Below are 27,674 nucleotides of genomic sequence, written 5' to 3' on the forward strand. Positions count from 1 at the left end.
ATGGACGCAATCAACAAAAAGTCAACGGAAGAAGAAATCAGTGATATTCAAAGCAGTTTTGAATTGTACGTTGATGGAATCACATCTGATGACGAGAAGAGTCTGCCATGCATTTGCTTGAAAGAATGAAAAATATTATTCACAAATATGCAGGGATGAATCCAGAAAAGAAGATTGCGATTCTAAATAAATTTGTAGGGTTTATATCAACCCTCCGAAAAAATTACAGGCTTAGCGATATGAATATTAAGTATGGAATTATGTTAATGAGCATGACATTTGCAACAGAAGATGGATACAATCACTTCATAGATGACTCAAAGAAAGGGAAAGTAAATCAATATTTGATGGTATTTTTTTTATGATCCAGATATCCTGTCAGCAGTTGGTCTTGTAAAAGATGACATCTCAGTTTCTATTACAGATTTAAACAGCGGTATGTTTTTGTATAGATCCTTTCTACTAAAACATTTAAATAAACAGTCATGTATCTTGATTTCAGTCAAACATCATTCAAAACATGGAAACAAAATGGTTAACTTTTTTTGGAGAAGGGGGGTTGTGGATTTTACGGTACGGTGTACAGAGAAAATCCGTTCACCCTTAAGCTTATTTCAGCTACTTTTGATTTTCTCCAAAGAAAAAAAATTAAACAAAACATGATATTTGAGGGTATGCATCGTGTACAGTGCATCTATTGGCGAGGACCATTTTTAAGCATGTCATCTATACTTTTGTCGACTTCTTCTGTCAGGTTTGCTGTCGCCCTTCGTGGTCTTTATTTAATAGGTCTACTGTCACCTGTATCGATATGATGCTTTACTATTCAAATAATGCCATAGTCCAAGCTATTTTCTGTACATAAACATGTATACTTTAGCAACAGGTTTTCTGCGAAGGAGTCATAATGTTCTTACTTTTATTACGTAAATCAGGTAAATCCTAACAAAGCATTCTACTAGTTGATAATTTCTAATTTACCAGTCAGTCCATCACTATCACCCTCAGCAGGTTTATCAATTACTTCTCCAGAGTGCACATTTGACTCTTGCTCAACGTTCATTAGTCTATCTTACACCGTTTCTATGAGAGTTACCACTGCTCTTGCTGTGAATGTGATCTGATATTTTTTGTACTTTTCAACTGGTTCAATAATACTATCGGTTTATGGCAAACTTAACCCCTTCGGAACACACACTTTACTAGGTACAATCATCTCACTCCTTGGCGGAATGCTCACTGTATTAGCTACAGCACCAGAGTGAACCTTCAATTATCTTTCTCCTATCATGACCATTATCATCAAGAACTTCATTACTAACATCGACGTTGCAATGATTTATTTTCATAATGTCAAGGATCAATATTTCTTTAAATTTTGTTAAATAAGCAACCACTGCCGCACTTTGATGAATTATCCTTTGTCAGGGTCTCACGAATTTCGCCTGGTTAACACCCATTCTCAATATAAGGGCTCAAATAATGTCGCCTCATTTTCATTTAAAAGAAATACCACTGATGTAATTTCTAAATCAACATAATAAATAGTCATATAACAATGAATAAGAATTCATATAATTATCGATCTGAAAGGGTATTTAAGGAGTTCCGAATTCAAATATAGTAGCCTATTTGAAATGTACGTTACTGTCGCCAAGGCAAATATTATTCTGAATCCGCTCTGTGTAATATATAGTTTTGATTCTTAAGTAAAAATTTTCTGATAAGTTAAACCTTGTTTCATATATATTTCTTTTCATAACAATAAATACATTTTCTTTGTGATAATAAATAATTTTTATTGAGCAATGTCCCTGTCGCTTAATTCTATTTCAACCAAATTACAAGCAAACACAAAGATTATACACCTGATAGTTTTGTTCTCCTTTATTTATTGATGGGCTAAATTTGAAATTTCAAAGGATTATTTACTCCTACTTAGATAATGTAACATGAAATTGAACGATTTGAGCAACTTTTATAAATATGTTTACGGATTGAAAGACATTTTCAATCGTAGAGATAAGAAAGAAATGTACGTTACCTATATTCTTCCATTAAGAATATATATTAAGTAGAAAATATGAGACGACTGTGAATAAGCAACCCCTTGTATCCTGTAAACTGGCAAATACGTTTTGCTTAACACAATTATAAATTATTTTTTACATGAAAAGTGATCATTTGAAATGTACGTGACTGAAATGTACGTTACCATGAAATTCGAATTAAGTGAATCTCGCACGAATTTTCATGTATTCTCATACTTTCACACACTCGAATGTGTACACAAAGGAAAGTTTCAAAGGTTAGAGGTCGGCTAAATCCCAAAATTAATGAAAAGAAACATTTCTGCTTAGGGAAAAAAATATATTAAGGTCAATTATATGTAATATAATTTTGATACCTGGTATATATTTCCGAAAACGTAACTTGTATGATGCATTTCTTATGATATGCAAGTTCAAATAGTATCAATATATTGCGTGTCTAACGTACGCTTGTGGAAGAGAATTGATTTTTATATTTGAAATGTACGTTACGTATGGTAACGTACATTTTACGTATTTCTAACTGACATTTTTTTTAATTTAGTCAATGAATTGCGTTTACACGAGCGAAACAAAATTATCGTTACAATCCATTTGACAACTGGCCACATAAATCCATCTAAATTCACCCTAATCCTCGTAATTGTTTTAGACTTTTACCACATGCTAGATAATTTATTTCTAAGTGTCTTAAATTCATCTTAGGCAACCTTTTTGTAGTTTGTTTACTTTTAATATGCGACTTTTCGTCAATATTAATTTAATTGTTGTTGATAATTTAAAACAAGGCATGCATAGGCTTATAACGTAAAAAAAGAAACAAAAAAATAGAAAAAAAAGAAACAAATAGGCCTAAGTCCAGAACACAAGACGGTCACGTACATTTCAAATACTGAAAGGCACACAATACTCAGTTTTGTTTGAATCATTGCATTTTGGGTTATATTTTTCCAGATCTGCTGAAAAGCACGTATGTTTGTGTTTTGAAAAACGATGTTGCAACATACTAAATGAAATAGTTAACAAACTGTCGATGGATATATTCGGAATAGATTTATGTTCAGTTTCAATGGCCAAACACGAGCATTTGTTAGATCATAGCAAAATACGTCTCTTATATTTTTTTGTCTGTACCCTTGCACACAGGTAGAAGTAACTAGGCTACGACCGGAAACAGCACAAAAGAATGGTAATGAACTGAGGTGGAGGGGACGCTCCAATAATATGTGAAATGAACGTTACCGAAGTGACGTGACATTCATGTAGTTGATGACAAATAACTTCGTTTGTTACATTATGATTTCTTATATTACTGCCTTAAAACGCTTCATTGAAATGATTTCTATGTCAATAATTGCTTTTTTTTCAAAATTTCTTATTACTAATTTACATATTATTACAAGCTTGAAATGTACGTTACCTACTCATATTCTGAGGCAATCGTGTCTTTATAGTGGAGTTAGCGACATATAACACAATGTGATTACATAGAGAATCTTTTTTAAATAAACTGAAACAAAACTATGAATTTTTAGATGAATTTTAAGCTTTTTATTAAACAGAAATATATCTTGAAATGTACGTTGCATTTACGTAGTTTTCTAAATCGGCATGGATATATGTTAAAAAAGACAGTAACTACAAAATAGAAGTTTACTACATGTACATGTTAGGTTCCAGTATCTATAGAAAATGACAAGATTCCAAACTGATAGCTCTAAACAAAACAGAGAGAAGAATTTAAAGCATATATTTAAAAAATGTTTTTATACATCTGTATCAAAAATTAACCATTGTTTTTCTGAAAGGAAAAATCAAACGCACGTTCGTATGCCGAGAAAATATGTTGCTGACAGAGTTGGTAGGGTGTGCTGGTGTTAAGATGAGCTATTCCAATTGTGATTTTAATGACTACATTTTTTTAACATATCTTTTTGGACATTGAAGAAAGAGTAACGTACATTTCAAGCTACATTTCTGAAAAAAAATCACCCTCTGCTTTATCGTCTTGTCATTATTCCATGTATTATAATTTGATGAAAAAAATCTGGAAACAAAATCTTTAGATACTTTCTTTCAAAGGTAATTGATAGAAAAATTGTTTTCTTGAACTTCATTTTTTAAAAAATCAGAGAGGCATTTGTGCCCTTATATTGAGAATGGGTGTTAAGCCAAATTGGTCAAGAGTCTGATAATCTGGCCTAATTCAGAGAGTGTTTTGTCGGTGTTTGTCTCTTCTCTTTAAGATGTACCAGGCATCGGTCAGTTTGGTTTGGAGGTGATCTATCTCGTATAGACCTTTCACATGTCTCATAATGCTGACCTCTGTCAGTCGTAAATCGCCAAGGACAACTAGAGTTTAATTATAACTAATTTACAAGTTTCTCGGAATAATCTGTGTCATCCATATCATTTCCTTTGCATTAAAGACAACACAGGTAATTAAATGTGTATAATATTGGGACTGAAAATGTAAATTTCGATGAATTTTGCTGTCGTTACAATCAATATCTTAAAAAACAGACATACGCACTCAAAGTTCCTCTGCCGACATTGCTCAATGCTCTAAATGTTGCTGAGCCCATGCGGCGTAGGAAAAGAGATATGACTACCGTCACGAGAAAAGGGCCCTTAAGGTCAAATTTTCATAAAATGACCTTTTGATGAATTTTGATAGCCGAACTCGTTCTGAATGCAAATATACATAAATTTTGAAAATATCTCACTTTTTCAGTTTTTTATGAGCATTTTAGTGAGGCGCTCCAAAACCAACTTTGACGTTACTCACTGAAAACGTAATGACGTCGCCTGCGTCTAATTCATTTTTCATAAATTCTTAAAATTACGTTATTTAGATACTAGTAACATCGATCGTTTTGAGAATTTAAAACTTAAAGGTATTTAATTTTTTTTCTTCCAAGCGACTAATATGTAACTATTCCTAAGGAATTTCTTATTTTGTTATTATTTATTGTTACTAATTTAGAGCAGATCTAGTTATTTCGTAAGGGGGGGGGGGTGTCTAAAAAGAATCTAGGAATAGTTTATACAGGTAACATAATCAGTAAGGAATTAATATTTGTTTAAATCTTTTTATATGAAATATTCTAATTCAATTTATAAAATATATTTATAAAGCTCTCGGACACTTAAAGATTAAAGGAAATATATACAGAGAGAGAGAGAGAGAATCCCATGCAGAATGGCACCGCGCACAAAACGGGGCACCCCCTCGCAAAAAGCACATAGATCCCGATATTTAAAAAATTCATATGAGTCAGCATTCACTCACCAACACACACGCACGTAACTTTATTCCCTATAACTGTTACGATAGGATGAAAAACACCATGTACTTTCTGTATCATTGAAAAATTTCAATTGGAAAATCAATTCAGATATGTAAAATTGTTTTTAAAAACGTTTATTCCGTTTATAAAAATCATGAATTAAAAAATAATACTATACGTTCGCTACTTCCATGCAATCTGATTTTAAAACTTTTACCTTTTTGAATATTTTATTTAAAATTTTTAAAGCTCTAAGGTTCCATTGTTTAAACAATTCATTTTTTCGCCTGTCTTAGTTATGGAGTAGAAACATAGTAAATAGGCTAATACTAGTAAAAGATTCTCTTTTGAATGGTTTATATACCGTACCTTAAGTTAAAACTTTCTTTGAATTTTACCTCAAATTGAAACCGTCTTTGAACTTCTTACTTTTTTAAAAGTATACCACAATTAAAATCAGTTACAAATATTTCTGCACCTAAACATTTTTTTTTTAATTTTGTGGCACCTGTACCGTTTAACTTGAACACAACATTTGTATATTTTTTTCCAATTAAGGGCCGCTACTATGATCTGAAAAAAAAAGATCTATGTATATTGTATGATATAATCAAAAGGCATGGTGAATTGTGCTGTTCTTTTCTCTTTCTTACACATGTACACTAAACGCCTTGCTTGACTTTTCTTAGCTGCAGATCTGTAACGTTATGGTTTTACATATTTTGTCTTTGACCATGGTCAAAAACAAATGTGAAAAACCATAACGCTACAGATCTGCAGCTAGACTTTTCTGTGCGAAGTTACAGTTCCATTAAAATTTTGAGGAAATCAATTTGAAACTGAAACTGAATAAATACTAATATATTTTTACGAAAGAACGACAGGCCCGTAGGAAGCCATATTGGGTGTGTTTGTATGTGTGTGTGTGAGGGAGGGTGAGGGTGTGTGTGTGTGCGGGGGGGGGGGGGGGGGGGGGCAGCTATATTTTTTTTCAGTTGTGGGCATTTTCAACCACCAAATATTCCTTGACAAGCAAAACAAAATCTTTCGTGCGTCCATGAAAGGTCATCTATTCATTTTTTTCCTCCGTAACAATGGCTAATTAACTTGACACCTTATAGGTTTTTCACATTTTGATGCTACTGTCTTATCCACTAATGAAATATTACGTCCAGCACACGTTCATGCTTTTTGTACGAGGCGATGCTTTTAATTAAGTAATAATATACCACTCTAATTTGACTCTCTTTCGCTTAAAATATTTATGCAAACCATTGTTTTCCTAGTTATTACTTCAAAACATACCAAACATATAAAAAAAAAACAACATACATTTAACTCGTATCTTCTCCTGTCCCCACACACTCATTTGAAAGAAAAGGGGGGGGGGGGGGGGGGTCAGCCAGAAAAAAAAATATCATAAACAAACTACTCAACCAAAAAAAGGGGGGAGGGGGCTAGTCGAAACTCGAATCCAATTTCGCCGTTGGGGAGGGGGAGGGGGTGTAGGTTCAATCTTCTTTCAGTATCAATTTTTTTTAATCAAACATAACACACTGCCTTATTTTTTTTGTAGTGCACGAATTTGACTATGCCGCAACAAAAAGTGTGTATGTGTGTGTGGGGGGGGGGGGACCAGACAATTCAATGTAGCTCCCCCCGTTGCTACTTGCGTGGGCTGTAATGGCCAATATTTTCTTTAAAAGTAGAAATGTTTGTGTTTGTTTATTAATTCCTTTCCGTAGAGTCATGTTACATGTAGGATTATGATAAACTAGTGAAGTTTTATCTCGATTTTAACGAAACTTAAAGAAATTAATGTCGATAGAGATATGCGTGGTATTTTGATACATGTATCAGATTTGAAGATTTCGATGCAGAACGTGAATCATTTATTTCAAATCATGAACTCAATAGTCAGTGAAACACATTTCACGCACGTTTTCATTACTTTTGGAAATTACACCCAAAACCACTTGTCACCTATACTTTTTGCTCTATCTATAGTAATGTATTCTTAATACATACCCATATATGTGTCATTAGCCAGAAATTCGTACGTCTTTTCGCCTACTGTAATCTATATATAGTTTTTTTTCTTTTGGTTTATAAATATCCTCATTCATATAACACTGTCGATGCAATATTGTTAATTCCATCAACATACGGTATGCTTTTGGGAAAAGTCTACAATAGCTGTATTTATTTTCTTAACATTTTGCAATACAGGTTCGAGTGGGATTTCATTCAATCGTTTCATCGGAATAATTTTAGAAATTTTAAAACAATAGTAATTTTTATCATACAATTCCTTTGAATGTATTTATTCGATCATTTTAAATTTGTTTTTGAAACAAAATTCTTTTTAGCAAACTTTTCGTGGCATCCCAATCCACCGTATTCCCCCCCCCTTTTTCCCTTAGCATGTTCTCTTACTGTAAATTTATAAAAAAAAAAAATATTGTTGATGTAGAAGATTTCCTAGTATTTTTATTCAATCAAAAAGGGATAATGTTTTTACATTGAACTTTAACCGGCCATTTAATTCGAAGATTATGTTTTTGCTTGTCTACTTACCCCCGCCCCCTTTTTTTTTTACACACTTTAAAATCGACAGTTCACCGAAGGCTGGCTATCGGGGTACATCAGTAAGATTAACTATGGATTAAAATGGCTTTATATAATACATTATAAATAATGATATATAAGTAGCGCTTATAAGAACGGTAATTACTATATATGCAAAGATCTCTCCCTCGCTCTTTCTTTCTTTCTTTCTTTCTCTCTCTCTCTCTCTCTGAAAAAATGTACATGTGTCTGGAATATATATCTTAATATTAAGACTTCTTATCATTAATTCAAATTTCAGCATTTGTAAATTGCTCAGAAAACAAATACGCAGCAGCTTTAATATAGTTATGCATAGACATCATTTTATTCGCTGTTCCTGTGTTCAACAGCAATGTGCATGTCCAATGTCCCGTATATCAACATCAAGTTAAATGCTTAAACAAAATTATGAATAAATTTACGTACTAAATAGTAATAATATCATAGACCTTTTTAAAAAATATCCCCATCAAGTTTCAAATTCTTGTAACACTCTGAAATTCAACTTTATTTCTTGTTTACAAAATGCAGTCAACAAAAATTGCTTCCGTGTTTACAATACCGCGACTTTGACGTCGTTTTCTGAGCATTGTGACGTCAAAAGATAAGGGCCCTTTTCTCATGACGGCAGTCATATAATATATATGACGCCTATATACATGTAGATCTTGTACGAACTTTCGTAATACTGCTAATGATAACAATTTAGATGTGTACATCTTAACACCGATATGCAATAACGCATATCACAACGACTTACACATCGTTAACTTTTTTGTTAAACAGTAGAAAATAGCACATGTACTGATTTTTACATGTAGTACTTGTTTGGGATGTTGTTATGACGTATTTTTAGAGCGTGCGCATTGATTTTCAGGTCATACTGGGAACGCATTCCAAAATCAAAACAGAAAATCTTTTTTTCTGTTTTAAGCATTTTGCCCTTAGGCAATGACAAAACTCAACAAATAACACAGTTTACAAGATATTTATTGGTGCGAATATCAAAAGTTTAAAGAACGCAAACCATCGTTCACATAGCTAGATTTTACGGAGTAAATTTCCTCCCAAAACTATCACTGAAACAGTTTTCACTACCACATTACAATTTGAAAAAGGCAAAAATCTACAGGGTAAATTTCCTCTCAAAAATGACACTGATACAGTTAACACACAGTAGTCAATTCAAAAGCGACTATCCTTGATATAAAAAGATTTTACGGAGTAAATTTCCTCCCAAAGAATATCACTGATACATTATTCACTAAAACAATTACAATTTAGAAATACCAAAAACTACAGGGTAAATTTCCTCTCTAAATTCACGTTGGTGCATTGTACATTCAGTGTTTCAAAGCCAAAGCAACCATCGTTTACATAGCTAGATTTTACAGAGTAAATTTCCTCCCAAAGACTATCACTGAAACAGTTTTCACTGCCACATTACAAATTGAAGAAGGCAAAAATCTAGAGAGTAAATTTCCTCTCAAAAATGACATTGATACAGTGAAATAGACATCTACATTTTAGAGGGTAAATTTCCTCCCAAAGAATATCATTGATACAAGTACAGTGTTCACTACTAACATTACAGTTTTAAAAAAGCAAAAATCTACAAGGTAAATTTCCTCTCAAAATGACAATGATACAGTGTAATAGACAGCTACATTTTAGGGGGTAAATTTCCTCCCAAAGAATATCACTGATGCAGTTTAAACTACTAACATTGCAGTTTGGTAATAACAAAAGATCTACAGAGTAAACTTCCTCTCTAAATTCACATTGGTGCATTGTACATTCATAATTTCAATGCCAAAGCAACCATTATTTACCTAGCTAGATTTTACGGAGTAAATTTACTCCCAAAGAATATCACTGATACAGTGTTCACCACTACAATTACAATTTGAAAATAGCAAAACTCTACAGAGTAAATTTCCTCTCTAAATTCACATTGGTTCATAGCACATTCTGTATTTTAAAGCCAAAGCAACCATCGTTTACACAGCTTGATTTTACGGAGTAAATTTCCTCCCATAGACTATCACTGATATTGTGTTCACAACTACATTATAATTTGTAAATAGCAAAAATCTAGAGAGTAAATTTCCTCTCAAAATGACATTCATACAGTAACATACAGTAGTCAATTCAGAAGCGACTATCCTTTCTATAACAAGACTTTACGGAGTAAATTTCCTCCAAGAAGAATTTCACTGATACAGTGTTCACTACCAACATTACAGTTTGTTATTAACAAAAATATAGAGAGTAAATTTCCTCTCTTAATTCACGTCGGTGCATTGTACATTCAGTATTTCAATGCCAAATCAACCATCGTTTACATAGCAAGATTTTACGGAGTAAATTTCCTCCCAAAGACTATCACTGGTACAGTGTTCACTACTAACATAACAGTTTGGTAATAACAAAAATCTACAGAGTAAATTTCCTCTCTAAATTCACGTCGGTGCATTGTACATTCAGTATTTCAAAGCCAAAGAAACCATCGTTTACATAGCTAGATTTTACGGAGTAAATTTCCTCCCAAAGAATATCACTGATACATTGTTCACCACTACATTTCAAAATAGAAAAAACTCTACAGAGTAAATTTCCTCTAAAAATGCACATCAGTGCATTGTACATTCAGTATTTCAAGGCCAAAGCAACCATCGTTTTCACAGCTAGATTTTACGGAGTAAATTTCCTCCCAAAGAGAATCACTGATATAGTGTATACAACTACATTACAATTAGAAAATAGCAAAAATCTAGAGAGTAATTTAACTCTCAAAATAACATTCATATAGTAAACATACAGTAGTCAATTCAAAAGCAAATAGCCTTTATATAACAAAACTTTACAGGGTAAATTTCCTCCCAAAGAATTTCACCGATACAGTGTTCACTACTAACATTACAGTTTGTTAATAAAAATCTACAGAGTAAATTTCCTCTCTAAATTCACATTGGTGCAATGTACATTCAGTATCTGAAAGTCACGCAACCATCGTTTACATAGCTTGTAGATTTTACGGAGTAAATTTCCTCCCAAAGAATATCACTCATACAGCGTTTACTACTACAATTACAATTTGAAATTAGCAAAAATCTACAGAGTAAGTGTCCTATCAAACATGACATTGATACAGTGTATATTGGGTCCTTTCGACAACTTAACTTTACGGAGTAAATACCCCCCCCCCCCAAAGTATAACACTGATACACATGTAGAGTTTTCAACATATCTATAAAACGTTAACATTTTCAAGTTAACAAAATCTACAGAGTAAATTTCCTCTCAAAAATGACATTGGTGCATTGTACATTCAGTATTTGAAAGCCAAAGCAACCATCGTTTACATAGCTTTTTGATTTGACCATGTTTACGGAGTAAATTTCCTCCCAAAGAATATCAGTGATACAGTGCTACCTACTAACATTTATAGTTTGAAAATAGCAAAAGTCTACAGGGTAAATTTTTTCTCTAAATTCACATTGGTTCATTGCACATTCAGTATTTCAAAGCCGAAGCAACCATCATTAACATACTAGATTTTACAGTCATTATTCGCAGTAAGAAAATAAAAATTATGCAAAGAAAACAGCAGAACATCAGAGGGTTAATTTCCTCTAAAAATAAATTGATACAATATACACTTTTAACAGGAAAAAACATACATGTTACATCTTATTGAAAAAAAACTTTCGAGGGACATTTTTATCTCAATATACTAATGATGTAATACATTATTTTTTAATATATAAATAAACAACATATAATCCATACAAACGCATCTGTTTTTTGACTGATTTCAAGCCGTATTCAACGAGCAGAGGGGGTTCAATGTGCATGCAGGAGCATGTTGACGTCACAAACAATATTCAAAGTATGTTGAAAACTGTATTGTCCAGTCTATATCCGAGAAGGAAAAAGGAGAAGGAGGCAAGTCCCTACCTTGATTATTGTCGAACAATTTGATTTCAAACACATCTATCACATTTACTTTCTTTGACCGAAGATCCACTTCTATCATGTCTATGCTTTCCTTGTGGCTTATGCAATTGAACACTTGTTGAATGCATTTCCAACATGTCCAAAAGAAATCTGGCCGCCATATTCTGAACAAATCCATAGTTGACCTATTGATAAAATTTTTAGACTCGTAAATCATCTCATATAATTGTTTTTAAACTTTCAATTTTTCAAAACCCATGGGCATTTATTTCTTCAGGCATGCCGGATTACATGTTGTGCACCACAGTCGAGCAGTGGTGCTTGCACAATTTTTGTAAAATCAAAAAATAGTCTTTCCGTTGGTTTTTCGTATGGAAATTTCATTTATCTAAAGAACACGTACATATACCCCCAGTCTACACACATATTTTGACAAACTAAGACAAGATAAATTTTATTTGAGGATGATGTCAATTTTCTCATATAAATCCAGATCATATACTTTTGCATTAAACACGATTTTGCGTTCAGATTAGTTCAGACAGGACATATGCAATTAAGACACTAATTACTCACGCCTTGAATTTTAAAAGGGGAGTTCAGAGAGATAAATGAAAGCAAATACCTTGACCAAAGGATCGAAATCCTCATGAACTGTAGTTAAGGGTAGAATTCATTTGAAGACACTACCTAAATTACACTTATCGTAACATATACATAATTATATAATTGTAAATATACCTTTATTGTTCAATGTTTGGTCTTGGTTTCAATATTTCTCCATTCATCAGAAAACAGACACTTTTATATCCAGTCGTCACTTAAACCACTCCTGAAATAATTGCGTTCACAGAATGTGGGGCAGTCTTAACTTGGTTTTCTTTCCCTAGCTGTGACTTTGAAGTAGATGAACCACTGGGCAGAATGCAAATATCCGATGCCGCCAATTTCAAAACTGCCATACACACAAATCATTATGTCGGATATAAAACGGGAAACGGAAAAATAAACTGCTTTAACACAGAACTTAAAAACAAATCTATTATTTTCAAGATAAATGAATTAGGTTGTTGTGAGAGAAAATTGTGATGGTCTGCTTCTCATCATTTCACCATTTTCTTTTCTGCTGTATGAATCCCCGCTGTTACACTTGTTATCAACCCTTTGTATTGGATAGAGCTGCGGCCATGTCATAATAATCTGACCTAAATTAAGCTGTAATTTCAACATCTTCTCAGCATCAAAATCTAAGCCTGTCAAAAGCACAAGTTGCTATTATTTACAATTTGTTGATATTTAACATTATACTCTGCTGCGAGTGCATTAACATTATCTACTCGTGTCGTAGTATTTATTATTTTTTGTAAATATGCGGTTTCAAAGATCATGAAGATGTGGAAAAAATCACGGACAATTATTCCTTTTCGATGAAATATCTACACTAACACAAAGAGATTAAAAAAGAGAAAAATAAGCTTTATAAAAAAACTTTTTTTTGACATTAGAACTCCAATATTGTAAATGATTTGCTTTCTTTATGCCAATGTCTTTCGATCCTATTATAATTTATTATTTACAGATTATTGGATGTCAGACTGCAAAAATTGTGAAGAATGATAGTAAAAATTTGAAATATATATTATTTTATGTAGCGTAATTACAGTTACACAATCTTTCTATTTCTTCTTTTTTTAAGCGTGCCCTTTTTTAACTTTTAACACTAATACTGTATAATTTGTATATTTACAAATTTAAAGAAATATACAGGTATAAAAAAGAATTTAACTACAGGGGAACTTGGATAAGGCCGAGATTGTCTTTTCTTTTACACTGGCTGATATCGAATTTTTTTTATTAAGTTGAATTCCCGAGTGTTTTAGCATTACTCTGTTTGAAATATTTAATAATTAAAAAATGCACAGATAGACTAAAATATTTTTGAAAAATTAAAAAAGAAAAAACTGTTTTTAGCAAAACTTTTCGACAACAGATCTTACATGTCTTGTCGAAAGGGTTCGGGAGAATTGCTATTATTAGGTACATGAAGTTGCCAAAATAATAAAAAAGACATTCTATCTTAGTTTAAAATATAGTGTCTACAAAATTACTTTCTTTATTCCATGTTATGCAAAACAATCCCACACAGTTAAGTACATATAGTTATCAGATCTTCCACCCATTAATTCTCGATTAGGAGCAATATGTGCTCAGCATGCATTTAGGTCTATGGAGGTATCACATTGCCCATCCTGCATAAGTCGATCGCCATTACTTTCAGTCACTGAACCCTGACCCTAACCCTGAGCCCAATAGACTAACGTGTACGAACGGAGGAAATTCAGGTTGAAATCTGCACATTGTTCCAAGAAATTTTGATGAGTCCACGTGAAAAAAAATTCCAAACTCCCAATAACCCTTTGCAGTGCATAGCAACATGGAGGCTGAAACTTAAGAACAACTTACTTGAAAAAAAAATCAAACAATGATTTAATGCAATCTCCATACCACTTAAAACTATCGTTTGCGTCTTAAGTCAACAGGACTTTTTATTTGACGTCATACTTTCGTCACTTTAACGGTTCGGGTATTTCCGATTTTGTCGGTAACTTCCGAGAAGTTCGGAATCTCGATCCCCGTTCTTGGAAAGTGATTTCTTTTTATTGTTTTGTTTTCTTTTTTCTTTCTTTTTTCTTGAATGATCAGACAGTACATGTGTAGGTTTATGATAGTGCATAACTGCGCATAACTGCGCTCGTCCCAACGGTTGCACTGTAAAACATATTAGTCGACTATTCGCTAACATCCATAGACTTAAAATACGCTTTATTGCCTAGATATCAAGAAAAATTATGCTTAGATAAAAGAATGCATTTTTTTAATTTTAAAAATGATGTACATATAAATTTGAATTTTTAAGTCCAGAACAAAATTTTATCAGTATTGCTTTTTCCTTATTACTTATTTTTTTGTTGTTATATATTTTTAAAAGTTGTTTTTAGCAATATAGATAGATATCCTTAAAGTTTCTAAGAAAGGAAACATGCCAAGAAAACCTTAGCATTCTATCCGGAGAGCGAACTCAATTAAAGCCGAATTAACGTTAATGTGTGAAACTTCCCCGAGAAATCTTGGCGAGGCAAGTAATGTCTTAAGTTAATTGGGTTTAAAACAAAAGTACAAAACTAATTATTAAAAAGCCTTGGCACCCATTCTTTTTTTTCGGAGGGGGGGGGGTGTCATATTAATCAAATACTGAAAAACGTAAATAAAAGAAAAAGAAAGTTATAAAAATTATTTATTGTAGTAAACTAAATCGTTAGTAGAAATAAGCTGTCTTTCAATTTTTTTATTTACGTATTTCCATATAATTTTATTTCCCTTAGTATAAATTAACTTCGGGTACGATGAATTTGGTAATTCTGGAAGTACTGCGCATCGAATTATGGGGAAAAGGTTACGAAATTCTCGGAAGTCGGCATCATTTCCTGATTAAACAAGAGGAAGGAGGAGTACTAAATGGGTAGAGGTATCACACCGGTAATTGAGGTAGGTCCATACATATCAAATTGAAATTCCTTTCTTTTGAGACTTTTTTCTATTCTCTTCCAAGCCATTTTTACAACTTTGGTACCTAGTAAATTTTATGTATTTTATGAACAAATAAAGGTTTTTGAAAGGACCCTTTTTCCGGGCATGGGAGGCTACTACCTGTGATGCACTCGGAATGTGTATAAACACATTAAAACATGCGTGGATTTGAGGTAGCCCTGTTTGCAAATGGAAAAAGATACTGCCGTGTAGGTACCGTTTTGTGTGTGAGGATGTGTCAGCTAGTGTGACAGGTAATGTTTAACATCTCCTGCTAAGTATTTTTTTCAAGTAAACAATTACTTGATTCTTTTTTTACGATTTTTTTGTGAAAACATTTACCGTTGTGATACCTAGACACAACCTGATTGGCTATGTTAATATTTTCATTTCAATTTTAAAATATCACTGATAGAAATAAATGGAGGAATGTATCAAGTTTATTTTTCTTTAATTAAAAAAGCTGAAAACCTAGGATCCACCCTCCTGAAATCGAAATCTGCTGCCGTAAACTGTCTTGTCAGCGTTTGGGGAATATGGGTGATTTGCATCAATTACACTTTTATTGACTTCATCGGTGCGCGTCAATCGGACAAGATTATTTTGCATGTAAATGTTGACTGTTCATATTTTTGTTACATCCTGAAAAATAAACATTTTCAACAATGTATTAATTAATATACTGTCACATGAAATAATTATACATGCATATGCGATACATGTAGAAGTAGAGTATATGTAAAACATGTAAATGGTAAAATGGAATAAACTTCAATGGATTTCATAATTGACAAATTCTCAGAGGTCAGCTTGCGCTTTCAAGTTCGATAGATAATATATCTAGATGCTTACAAAATTTAAGAATAACAGTCTTAGTAATTAAGATCAGATGTATAACACCCAATACACCATTATCGAATACAAGTCGTAAATAATAAATTACAGGTAGGAATAGAAAATACAGGCATATAAAAAGGAAGGCGATATATATTTTTCCTATTCTAAATGATTTACATTATTTGAGTTTTTAAAATTAAAAGTCCAAAACAAGTTTTATCGGTATTGCTTTTGCGTTAACTTTTTCTAAAGTCTATTTTTCTCTTTTTTGACCTCATGGTGTTAGTGTCGATAGATCAACTAAAACGAATAACAGTCCGTGATTTTTATCACATCTTTGAAACCTCAATCTCGGTTACTGCTGCATGAGAAGATAATGTTTATGCAATTGCAGCAGAGTATATGTTACATATCAACAAAATGTAGATAGGGCGACCTGTGATTTTGTTGGGCTTATATTTTGATGGTGAAAAAATGTGAACTTACAGCTTGATTTAGGTCAGAATATTACGACATGGCCACAGCTCTATCCAATACAAGAGGTTGCTTACAAATGTAACAGCGGGGATTCACGCACCGGAAAAGAAAATGATGAAATGATAAGAAACAGACCATCTCCATTTTCTCTCACAACAACCTATTGACGCTTATTCATTCATTTATCTTGAAAACAATGAATTTGTTTTCAAGTTCTGTGTGAAAACAGTTCATTTTTCCGTTTCCCGTTATTTACCCCACATGATGATTTGTGTGTAAGGCAGTTTTGAAATTGGCGGCATCGGATATTTGCATTGTGCCCAGTGGCTTATCCACTTCAAAGTCGCAGAGAACACGAAGCAAGTTAGAGAAAGAAAACCAAGTTAGACTGCCCCTCAATAAGTGATCGCAATAATTTCAGGAGTGGTTTAAGTGACGACTTGATATAAAAGTGTCTGTTTTCTGATGAATGGAGAAATAACGAAACAAAGACCAAACAAAGAATAATAAAGGTAAATTTACAAAGATATATGTATATGTTACGATTAGTGTAATTAAGGTAGTGTCTGGCATATGAACTCTATCATTATCTACAGTTACATGAGGATTTCGATCCTTGGTCAAGGTGGTTGCTTTCTTTATTGTGTGAAATGCTAAACACTTTAGCGATCATTTTATTTGTAGTAAAACTACATGCATGTACATTTATCATTTACCTCTCTGAACTCCCCTTTTAGCGTTAGTAATTAGTGTTTTAATTGCATATGTCCTGTCTGAACTAATCTGAATGCAAAATCGTGTTTAATGCAAAAGTACATGTATATGATCTGGATTTATATGAGAAAATTGACATCATCCTCAAATAAAATTTATCTTGTCTTAGTTTGTCAAAATGTGTGTGTAGACTGGGGGAATATATACGTGTTCTTTAGATGAATGAAATTTCCATACGAAAAACCAACGGAAAGACTATTTTTCGATTTTACCATGGGTTTTGAAAAATTGAAAGTTTAAAAACAATTATATGAGATGATTTACGAGTCTAAAAATTTTATCAATAGGTCAACTATGGATTTGTTCAAAATATGGCGGCCAGATTTCCTTTGGACATGTTGGAAATGCATTCAGCTAGTGCTCAATGGTATCAGCCATAAGGAAAGCATAGAAGTGGAGCTTCTGTCAAAGAAAGTAAATGTGATGGATGTGTTTGAAATCAAATTGTTCGACAATAATCAAGAGAGGGACTTGCCTCCTTCTCCATTTTTTCCTTCTCGGATATAGACTGGACAATACAATTTTCAACGTACTTTGAGATATTGTTTGTGACGTCAACATGCTACTGCATGCGCATTGAACCCCCTCCGCTCGTTGAATACGGCTTGAAATCAGTCAAAAAAACTGTATGCGTTTGTATGGATTATATGTTGTTTATTTATAGATTAAATAATAATGTATTACATCATTAGTATATTGAGATAAAAATGTCCCTCGAAAGTCTTTTTTCAATAAGATGTAACATGCATGCTTCTTTCCTGTAAAAAGTGTATATTGTATCAATTTATTTTTAGAGGAAATTAACCCTCTGATGTTCTACTGTTTTCTATATATAATGTTATTTTCTTACTGTGAATAATGACTGTAGAATCTAGTATGTTAATGATGGTTGCTTCGGCTTTGAAATACTGAATGTGCAATGAACCAATGTGAATTTAGAGAGGAAATTTACCCTGTAGATTTTTTCTACTTTCAAACTGTAAATGTTAGTAGATAGCACTGTATCACTGATATTCTTTGGGAGGAAATTTATTCCATAAACATGGTAAAATCAAATACGGTTCGGTTTCAAATACTGAATGTACAATGCAACAATGTCATTTTTGACTGTAATGTTAGTAGTGAACATTGTATCAGTGAAATTCTTTGGGAGGAAATTTACCCCGTAAAGTGTTGTTATATAAAGGCTATTTGCTTTTGAATTGACTACTGTATGTTTACTGTATGGATGTCATTTTGAGAGGAAATTTACTCTCTATTTTCATATTGTAATGTAGTTGTGAATGAGTTTGGAGTGATATTTACTCCGTAAAATCTAGCTATGTAAACGATGGTTGCTTCGGCTTTAAAATACTGAATGTACATTGCACTTATGTGAATTTAGGGAGGACATTTACTCTGTAGAGTTTTTTTTCTATTTTGAAATGTAGTGGTGAACACTGTATCAGTGATATTCTTTGGTAGGAAATTTACTCCGTAAAATCTAGCTATGTAAACGATGGTTGCTTAGGCTTTAAAATACTGAATGTACAATGCACTAATGTGAATTTAGGGAGGACATTTACTCTGTAGAGTTTTTTTCTATTTTGAAATGTAGTGGTGAACACTGTATCAGTGATATTCTTTGGGAGGAAATTTCCTCCGTAAAGTCTAGCTATGTAAACTATGGTTTCTTTGGCATTGAAATACTGAATATGCAATGAACCAATGTTAATTTAGAGAGGAAATTTACTCTGTAGATTTTTGCTTTTTTCAAAGTGTAATTGTAGTGGTGAACACTGTATTAGTGATATTCTTTGGGAGGAAATTTACTCCGTAAAGTCTAGCTGTGTAAACGATGGTTGATTTGGCTTTGAAATACTGAATGTACAATGCACCAATGTGAATTTAGAGAAGAAATTTACTCTGTAGATTTTGTGCTATTTTCAAATTGTAATTGTTGTAGTGAATACTGTATCAATGATATTTTTTGGGAGGAAATTTACTCCGTAAAATCTTGTTATATCAAAGATAGTCGCTTTTGAATTGACTACTGTGTGTTAACTGTATCAGTGTCATTTTTTGAGAGGAAATTTACCCTGTAGATTTTGCCTTTTCCAAATTGCAATGTGGTAGTGAAAACTGTTTCAGTGATAGTTTTGGGAGGAAATTTACTCCGTAAAATCTAGCTATGTGAACGATGGTTTGCGTTCTTTAAACTTTTGATATTCACCAATAAATATCTTGTAAACTGTGTTATTTGTTGAGTTTTGTCAATACCTAAGGACAAAATGCTTAAAACAGAAAAAAAGATTTTCTGTTTTGATTTTGGAATGCGTTTGGGTTATCTAACCAGTATATCTGTATCCTAAATTAAGTGTGAGAGTTTTAAGACCCCCCCCCCAATCTACAATCATGTGCTATTAAATGAGTCATAGAAAATGGACTCAGAATAATAAATACAAAAATAATAATAAACTAGAAACAATCTCTTTGCGAGCAACGAGAGGTCTTCCGTCCGATCCTGAAAAAAAAAACCTTGTAAAATCGAGCTGAAAAAGTGATAAAACAAATTTTGTCTGAATGGAGATTGAACCCAAGTCTCTAGCGTAAAAATCCAACACGTTTACCATTACGCTAATGTGTGTACTGCACTAAGTTTACTTATGTTCTAAATTCACCAGTTCAAACGAACATAAATTATTTATAAATAAAAACTCAAACACCAATATATAGGATGAGCTCGCATGCACGAGTGCAACAGCTTTTTAATTTTACAATCATGATAACATAAATAAATCTTCTTCACATACAAGTAATCATCCCGTTCTACAAAAGAGAAACGATAATTTAATGAACATATTCATGAAAAGAGAAACCATACAAAATAATATACTTTGGGAGGGGTGGGGGGGGGGGGTCTGTTGCACTTAAAGCAGCGAAACTTCGAATGACTTAAAAGCCCATAATACAACCCAATACGACAATATACATGCCTAGCATGATTTTAACCTACAGAACCGCGAAATCTTAAACCAATCGATCTTCGATACAGCCACCCCCCCCCCCCCAATTCCGTAAACGAACCAACGTGTTTACCGTAACTTTTATAAATATATTTATATATACTTCTACAACACCGAGTACACCTGTCTAAGAAAAATGAAAGGCGGACCATTATTTATAATTTCGCACATAACGCCACTAGTAAATCTTTGCGTCTTTTCTTTGGAATGTTCCATTAAATAAATGTGATAGTTTCAATGAAATTAAGAAAAGAACGTTCCAATAACCTAAATTTCGAGGTTTAGAAAGTATATTTAACTCATTGTACAAATTCTATATCGCATAAAATAACACTAAAGCATTAAAATGACTATAATTTTAAACTTAACCCGATTAAACTATCCCGATTAGTTACACTTTCATGAAAATGTTGAAATGGTTCCTCGAAAACATGTCTCGCCCTACAATGGTCAGGAAATCTGATATTATTTATGTTGAATAACTTGAATCAGATCTTTCAATAAGATCAGAGAAAAGAATAAACGCCATTAAACGATCTTATTAAAAAAAAATTCTTATTTTTGTCTTTTGTTTTAGTTCAATATGACACAAGTGTGCATGTGAAAACAGTGGTTTGTTCTGAAACTTTCATGTAATTACATCAATATTTTTTCGAGAAATCGCGTGCACAAAATAAGAAAGTCAAAAATAATAATAATAATAATAATAACTAGATGAGATCTCGTTGCGAGCAACGAATAGTATTCCGTCCGATTTCTTGATAAGATGAGATGTGATTTTGACTGAGATATTCGTAAAAAGAAAATGATTTAAAGTTTTCCTCCGTAAAATTTCCTTCTTTTGATTCATATCATATCTTGACTATCTATTGTGTTCAATATGGTTTATTAAAATATTCCTCATTTACGAGAAATAAAGCTTCAGAGATTTAGCATTCTGGTCCCTTGTGACCCCTTAGCTTTTATGTAACATTTGATCAAAATTTTAAAATACTATTTTGTTGCAAATCGTAAAAATAAATGCCTATTGCTTCAGAAATGTATTATAAAATATTGATTATTGAAAGGTCTTGTGATTTTCAAGACTTTTTGTTCAAAACCTATTCAGAAATTTTCTTTTTGTCTCGGAGATACGCTTAATGGAAATATTTAGGGGCCACTCCTGCAAGTCCTTAATGGGGCCATTTTACAAAAAATTCAAAGTATGCATATTGTTTACAACACTATTCTGGTCATCTTTTGTTCAATATTGCTTATCAAAATATCCCCCCTATTGGAGATATGAAGCGTCAAAGATTTAGCATCCTGGCCCCTTGTGACCCCTTATAACTTAATACATGAGCAAAATTTTATAATATATTGTTGCAGATCGTTAAGATGAATATCTTTGCTTCTGTAATATATCACAAAATATTGATCATTAAGAAGTTAAAGATGAAAGACTTTCGGCCCCTTTGAGCCCCTAATTTGAGTAGTCAGCCCCTTTTTCTTGATATCAAATGAAAGGTCTTGTGATTTCCAAGACTTTTTGCTCAACACTTATTCATAGATTCCTTTTTGTTGTGGAGATATGCTGAATGGAAATATTTAGGGGCCGTTTCTGCAAGTCCTTGATGTAGCCATTTTACAAAACTTCAGAGTATGCATATTGCTTAAAACATTATTCTGATCATCTTTTGTTCAATATTGCTTATCAAAATATTCTCCCTTTTCGATGTATGAAGCGTTAAAGATTTAGCATTCTGGCCCCTTGTGACCCCTTATTACATAATATATATGATCAATTGTTTTCAATATATTGTTGCAAATCGTTAAGATGAATATCTTTGCTTCCTTAATGTGTCACAAAATATTGATTGTTAAAAAGTTAAAGATGAAAGACTTTCGGCCCCTTTGAGCCCCTAATTTGAGTAGTCAGCCCCTTTTTCTTGATATCAAATGAAAAGTCTTGTGATTTCCAAAACTTTTTGTTCAACACTTATTCATAGATTTCTTTTATTTGTGGAGATATGCTGACTGGAAATATTTAGGGGTCACTTAATGTCCTTAATGGGACCATTGCACAAAAATTCAAAGTATGCACATAGTTTAGAATATTATTCTGACCATCTTTTGTTCAATATTGATTATCAAAATATTCCCTCTTTTCAAGATATGAATCGCCAAAGATTTAGCATTCTGGCCCTTTGTGATCCCTAATTACGCAAGATATGCTTAAAAATTATCATATACAGTTGCAAATGGTCTTAAATTAAAAGATTTCAAAAAATCGAGCAGAAAAAGTAATAAATTTTTTTATAAACACACGGGGGATCGAACCCGGGTTGCCTGCGTGACAATCCAGCGCGCTAACCATTTAGGCATTAGGATAGCCGCTTCGAATTTTCAAATGCTAATATCTCGAGATTGGCTTTTTCGATTTTCAAACAAATTACATGTTTCGCTTCTGGAAAAGAGTCTCTATATAAATCAAAAATAAAAATATTAAAAAACAAAAGTTGAAAAAATGCATTTTTTAATTCGCTTCCGGTAGCGACCGGAAGTATTGACGACGCATGAAAAGGTGATTCTGCAAACGTTTGACCATGAACTTTTATCACCAATAAGTCTCCAGTTCATATCATTAGTCATTCTCGAGAAACAGGGGCGACAAAATTGCATTTTAAAATCAGGAAATTGTCGAATTCTCAAGACTGGAAGTGAGGTCATCAACAACAAAAATTTCCAATAAGGTTCAGATTAGAACCTATCAGATGTCAAAGTTTCATGGGAATCGATCCAGTCGTTTTTGAGAAATCTTGTGCACAAGAACGGTAAGAATAGGGAAAAAGAAACCGAAGAATAACAAGAAGGTCTTCCGTTGGAGACGGAAGACCGTAATAATAATAAGAAGAGACCGGAAGACCTTAAATATGAAAAAATAAAATTATTTTTGATGATTTGTTAATTTGAAAGATCTAGTCTACCTTTTGGTCTTAGGAACATCGATCATAAATTTACAGTTAAGATAAAAATAACTATTACATGCGATTTATTTTGTCGTTTGTTAAATCCCACACAGCAAAGTATAAACGATTCATTGATTACAATGCTCTTTTTAATGTGACATCATCTCGTATACCTTTACGTATTTTGTACGCAATGAGAGGCTCATCAAGTCAATTTTGTACAATGAAGCATGTCTTTTGCTATCAAAGAGAACATTATGCATGTATGTTGAATCTATGCCCCTACTGAAAATAATCACGTCTGTACTTGACAAAATTTGAAATGAAAATGAATTTAGATGACATGTAAAAAATAAAAAAAGACAGATCAGCACACCCAGCCCAAATTACATTTTACACTCAAAAGTTACGTATCTTTGAATATAACTGCTCAAAAGCGGGTTTATTCACAAAGGATAAACCTCATTATATAAAATGCCGTTAACCTAGAAGCTATCTATATTTTACAATTTCATTTTCATAATCTCCGTCTATTTTCCAAGCAAGTACTGTCGTGTATTTGTTTGCAGATTCATTAAAAAAGTAATATAATAGTCCTTGTTAGCCATATTATTACAAGGGCATACCCCCAATGTATCTTGCCAAGTGTTTACACATACTTTCAAGAGGCATTTATATATTATAAACGTGCTGCAAACCACATTTAATCTTGCACATTAAATAATTATAACTATAATTTATGTAGTAAGTTAATTAACCAGAAAAATTTTCAACCTGCCGTAAAACATATGTAGTTTTAGCAATTAAATAACTTTTCACAAAGCACATAAAGTGTTGAAAAGAATTATAAATTAAGCGAAGATTTAAACCTCGTTACATTGTATACCTTTGCAATATTGGAATTTTTAAAATTAATGATCTCAAAACTGCAAGTATATTTGCTAAAATCATTTAACTCCGAAATCAGTTGACAAGTCTATATACAATTCTAAATATCCGCAGCATGTAGATTTGAACCGTATTGCAGTATTCAGATATTAAATAAGTCCAAAAAATCGCCAATCATTCTTAAAATAAAGGACAAGATAAGGTGAGAGCAGTATTTGGTCCCCAAGTTTGCCTGTCTTTCAGAATGATCCAACAGTTTATCCAAAAAAAAAGTGTTGTCACCCCTGCCACTAAATGAGTATTGGTTTTAAGATTTGAAATATACAGGGCACACAGTGAGGTCAGGAAATAGGTCAATTTCCGTCATTTCTCATTCTTATGCAAATTTTCATCAATTTTACAGTACATTTTCTTTCGAAAAACATAGAGCACACGCTTGCCTATCTACCAAATTTATATATTTTATACACTAATACCAGATGCAGTTTATGTGTAAAAATCTCAGATAGGCAAGCTTGTGCTCTATGTTTTCCGAAGAGAAATGTATCCCAAATATGATAAAATTCCACCAGAATTGAGGAAACTCTAGAAATCGCCCTATTTCTGCGCCCTCTAGTGACTTCTATGTAAGCTTTGAATCAGAATTAGTGCTTGTATTAAAGTGAGGATCATTTTAACTTCTGAACTACAAACTATCACAATTCTACCATTGTTCTGATTTTTATATCAAATAAGGGGCCAGATTCGGCTGTTACCCTATCTTGTCCTTTACCAATATTTCCATGTCGCCTTAAATGAATAATATATACATGTATACCAAAATGGAAGAATTCGTTCAATGCTTACAATGAAGAAGTTGAAATGTTCAAACGTTAACAAACAACGAACTACGACGGAATAGATAAAATCAAAGGCCTGAAGGGCCTGCGAGTTGACTAGCTCGAGTTAATTGAGCATTTTTTCCATACATTTGGACACCATACCTTAATCATATATTCAGTTTATTTTACATCTTAACAGATTGAATATTACATGTCTCCACGTTCGGTTCAAAATTAATTAAAAGTGTATATTGCTTTTCCTATTTACATGTATATATACAGGTTGGCAATAATGGGCTTCCGTACATATTATTGCAGCACTGCAAACCTGGATTCTACAATGAATTTAAGCACACTAGCTGCAGTGGTCAGTGTTATGGAGTAATTAGTTTAAAGATTTCCACAGCAAATCTGGATTCTAAAAATAGATTTTCAAGCACACTAGCTGCAGCTAATGAGAGCAGCAGGTGTTTGTGTTAGGAAGTATTCTAGGTCAATTTTATGTAGTATACATAAACTTCAGATGCCAGGGAAGATTAGATCCGCCTAACATGCTTGAACATATATTCATACGCAGTAATTGTACATGTACAGATACTTAATAAAAAAAATCAGGAAAAGCATGAAGACATAAGTAAGGTAACAGTATGACATATTATACAGTTTTTACCTCCTAAGTTTATCATGGTTTATACAATCACTCAAATAAAAGCATTTTTTGCTAGAACTATCATATCTGGCGTATGGATCACCTTGATGAATGCGTGAACATTTTACAGCTCTGATCATGAAACGTCTATGTCAACAAAGAGTAGCTCGCTACGCGAGCCAACTAAAAAAATAGCCACATTTGAGTCAGGTGACCAAATATAAAAGAATTTTTTTTTTATTGGAATGCAAAATGAAGCAGAAACTCAATAAATCTGCTCTTTTTACAAAGATTGATATTATCCAAAGGTTATTAAGATACATATCCGTACTATTCTTATAACTCTGTCATCTATGCCTCTTTTTTCATTCTTTTTAGTTGGCCTTGAAAATGAAGACAAAACTTCAATCGCCTACAAAGAGACAAGTGCAGACTTTTCTTCCCTACTAGATAAAGGTAAAAGCAAGATATTTAGAAGCTTCAAATACATGCAAATATCAAGAATGAAATATCTGACGATTTCCGACACATCCGGGTCGTTCAAAATAGAATGCCAGTACAGTGTTTTTTTTCACTATTTTTATTCAGTATTGTTTGGTGTATTTCATCGTTTTAAGTAATTAGTAATAAAACCCAAATGTTTAAAATCTAGTTCTTTCTTAAACCATCAAAATTAATCTTTACAATTGTTTGTCATTTTATATTCTATTATTATGAAAATTTTAATTAAAAAAATAAATCTGTGCAGTTGAACTTATTCCCTGAACGCATTTAAATATAACTGATGTTGGTATTGCAAGGAATTTTCACAAATGTTTTATTGCATAATCTGTCTTTAAGTAAAGATATGCTTAAAATATACGTATCTTTCACCACATGTCTTTGCATTACTTACTGAAATTTAACACACATTTTTAATGTGAATTTCGTTTAGATGAAACAAAAGAAGAAATGCGAATTCTTTTGATCGGAAAGACCGGTGCAGGAAAAAGCAGGACAGCAAATACCATCTTAGGAAAGGAGGCGTTTTTATCAAAGGCAAGCATGCATTCAATAACACATGAATTACAATATGGAGAAGTTGAAATCGACGGAAAACGGCTACTGGTCGTTGATTCACCGGGGTTTTTTGACTTGACGATGAGGGAGGAAGATATTGATAGAGAATTACAAAGGTGTGTAGAGTGTACAGCTCCAGGACTGCACGCTTTCGTACTTGTTACTGGCATCGGTCGATTTACTAATGATGATTATTTGGTGTTGCAAAAGTGCAAAGAAAAGTTTGGTGATCATTTAGAAGAGTATTTGATTGTTTTGTTTACTCGAGTTGATGATATTGAGAAAGAGGGGATGTCAATAGAGCAGTTTCTATCAAATGGTGATGAACAGCTTCTGAAGATTCTTAAAAAGGCAAAGAACAGATACATTGCCTTCAATAACCGTGCACCAGAGGACCAAAAGCAAAAAAACGTTTTAAATTTAATATGCATGATACAGCGTTTAATGAAGGAAAATAAAGGTAAAATCTTTTCAAATAAGATGTATCAAGATGTAGAGGAAGCTTACCAGAAGAAAAAGAAGATGGAAGCAGAAGAAATGAAAAGAAAAGAAGAGGAAGAAAAAGAAAAACATTTCCAGGAAATAAAAAGACAGGAGGTCGCCTTAAATGAGGAAAGAGACTTATTGGAAAAAAAGAAAGCTGACGCAGAAGCAGCGGCAATTACCAACATGAAACTACTTGAAGAAAAGTATGAAAAAGAAAAAAAAAGAACTTGA

General features: G+C 32.6%; 1 protein-coding gene across 1 annotated transcript; it reads left to right on the top strand.

The window, feature by feature from the left end:
* Positions 1–27,674, top strand: LOC134237255 (GTPase IMAP family member 4-like). Its single transcript, XM_062719357.1, has 4 exons — positions 1–100; positions 371–436; positions 26,277–26,354; positions 26,833–27,674. Exons 1-4 carry the CDS (start codon positions 1–3, stop codon positions 27,672–27,674), a joined length of 1,086 nt encoding a protein of 361 aa, XP_062575341.1.

This window comes from Saccostrea cucullata, unplaced genomic scaffold, assembly GCF_032062105.1.
Source record: "Saccostrea cucullata isolate Sc308-1 unplaced genomic scaffold, CSIRO_AGI_Scuc_v1 ctg7718, whole genome shotgun sequence".
NCBI classification, from domain to species: Eukaryota; Metazoa; Mollusca; class Bivalvia; order Ostreida; family Ostreidae; genus Saccostrea; species Saccostrea cuccullata.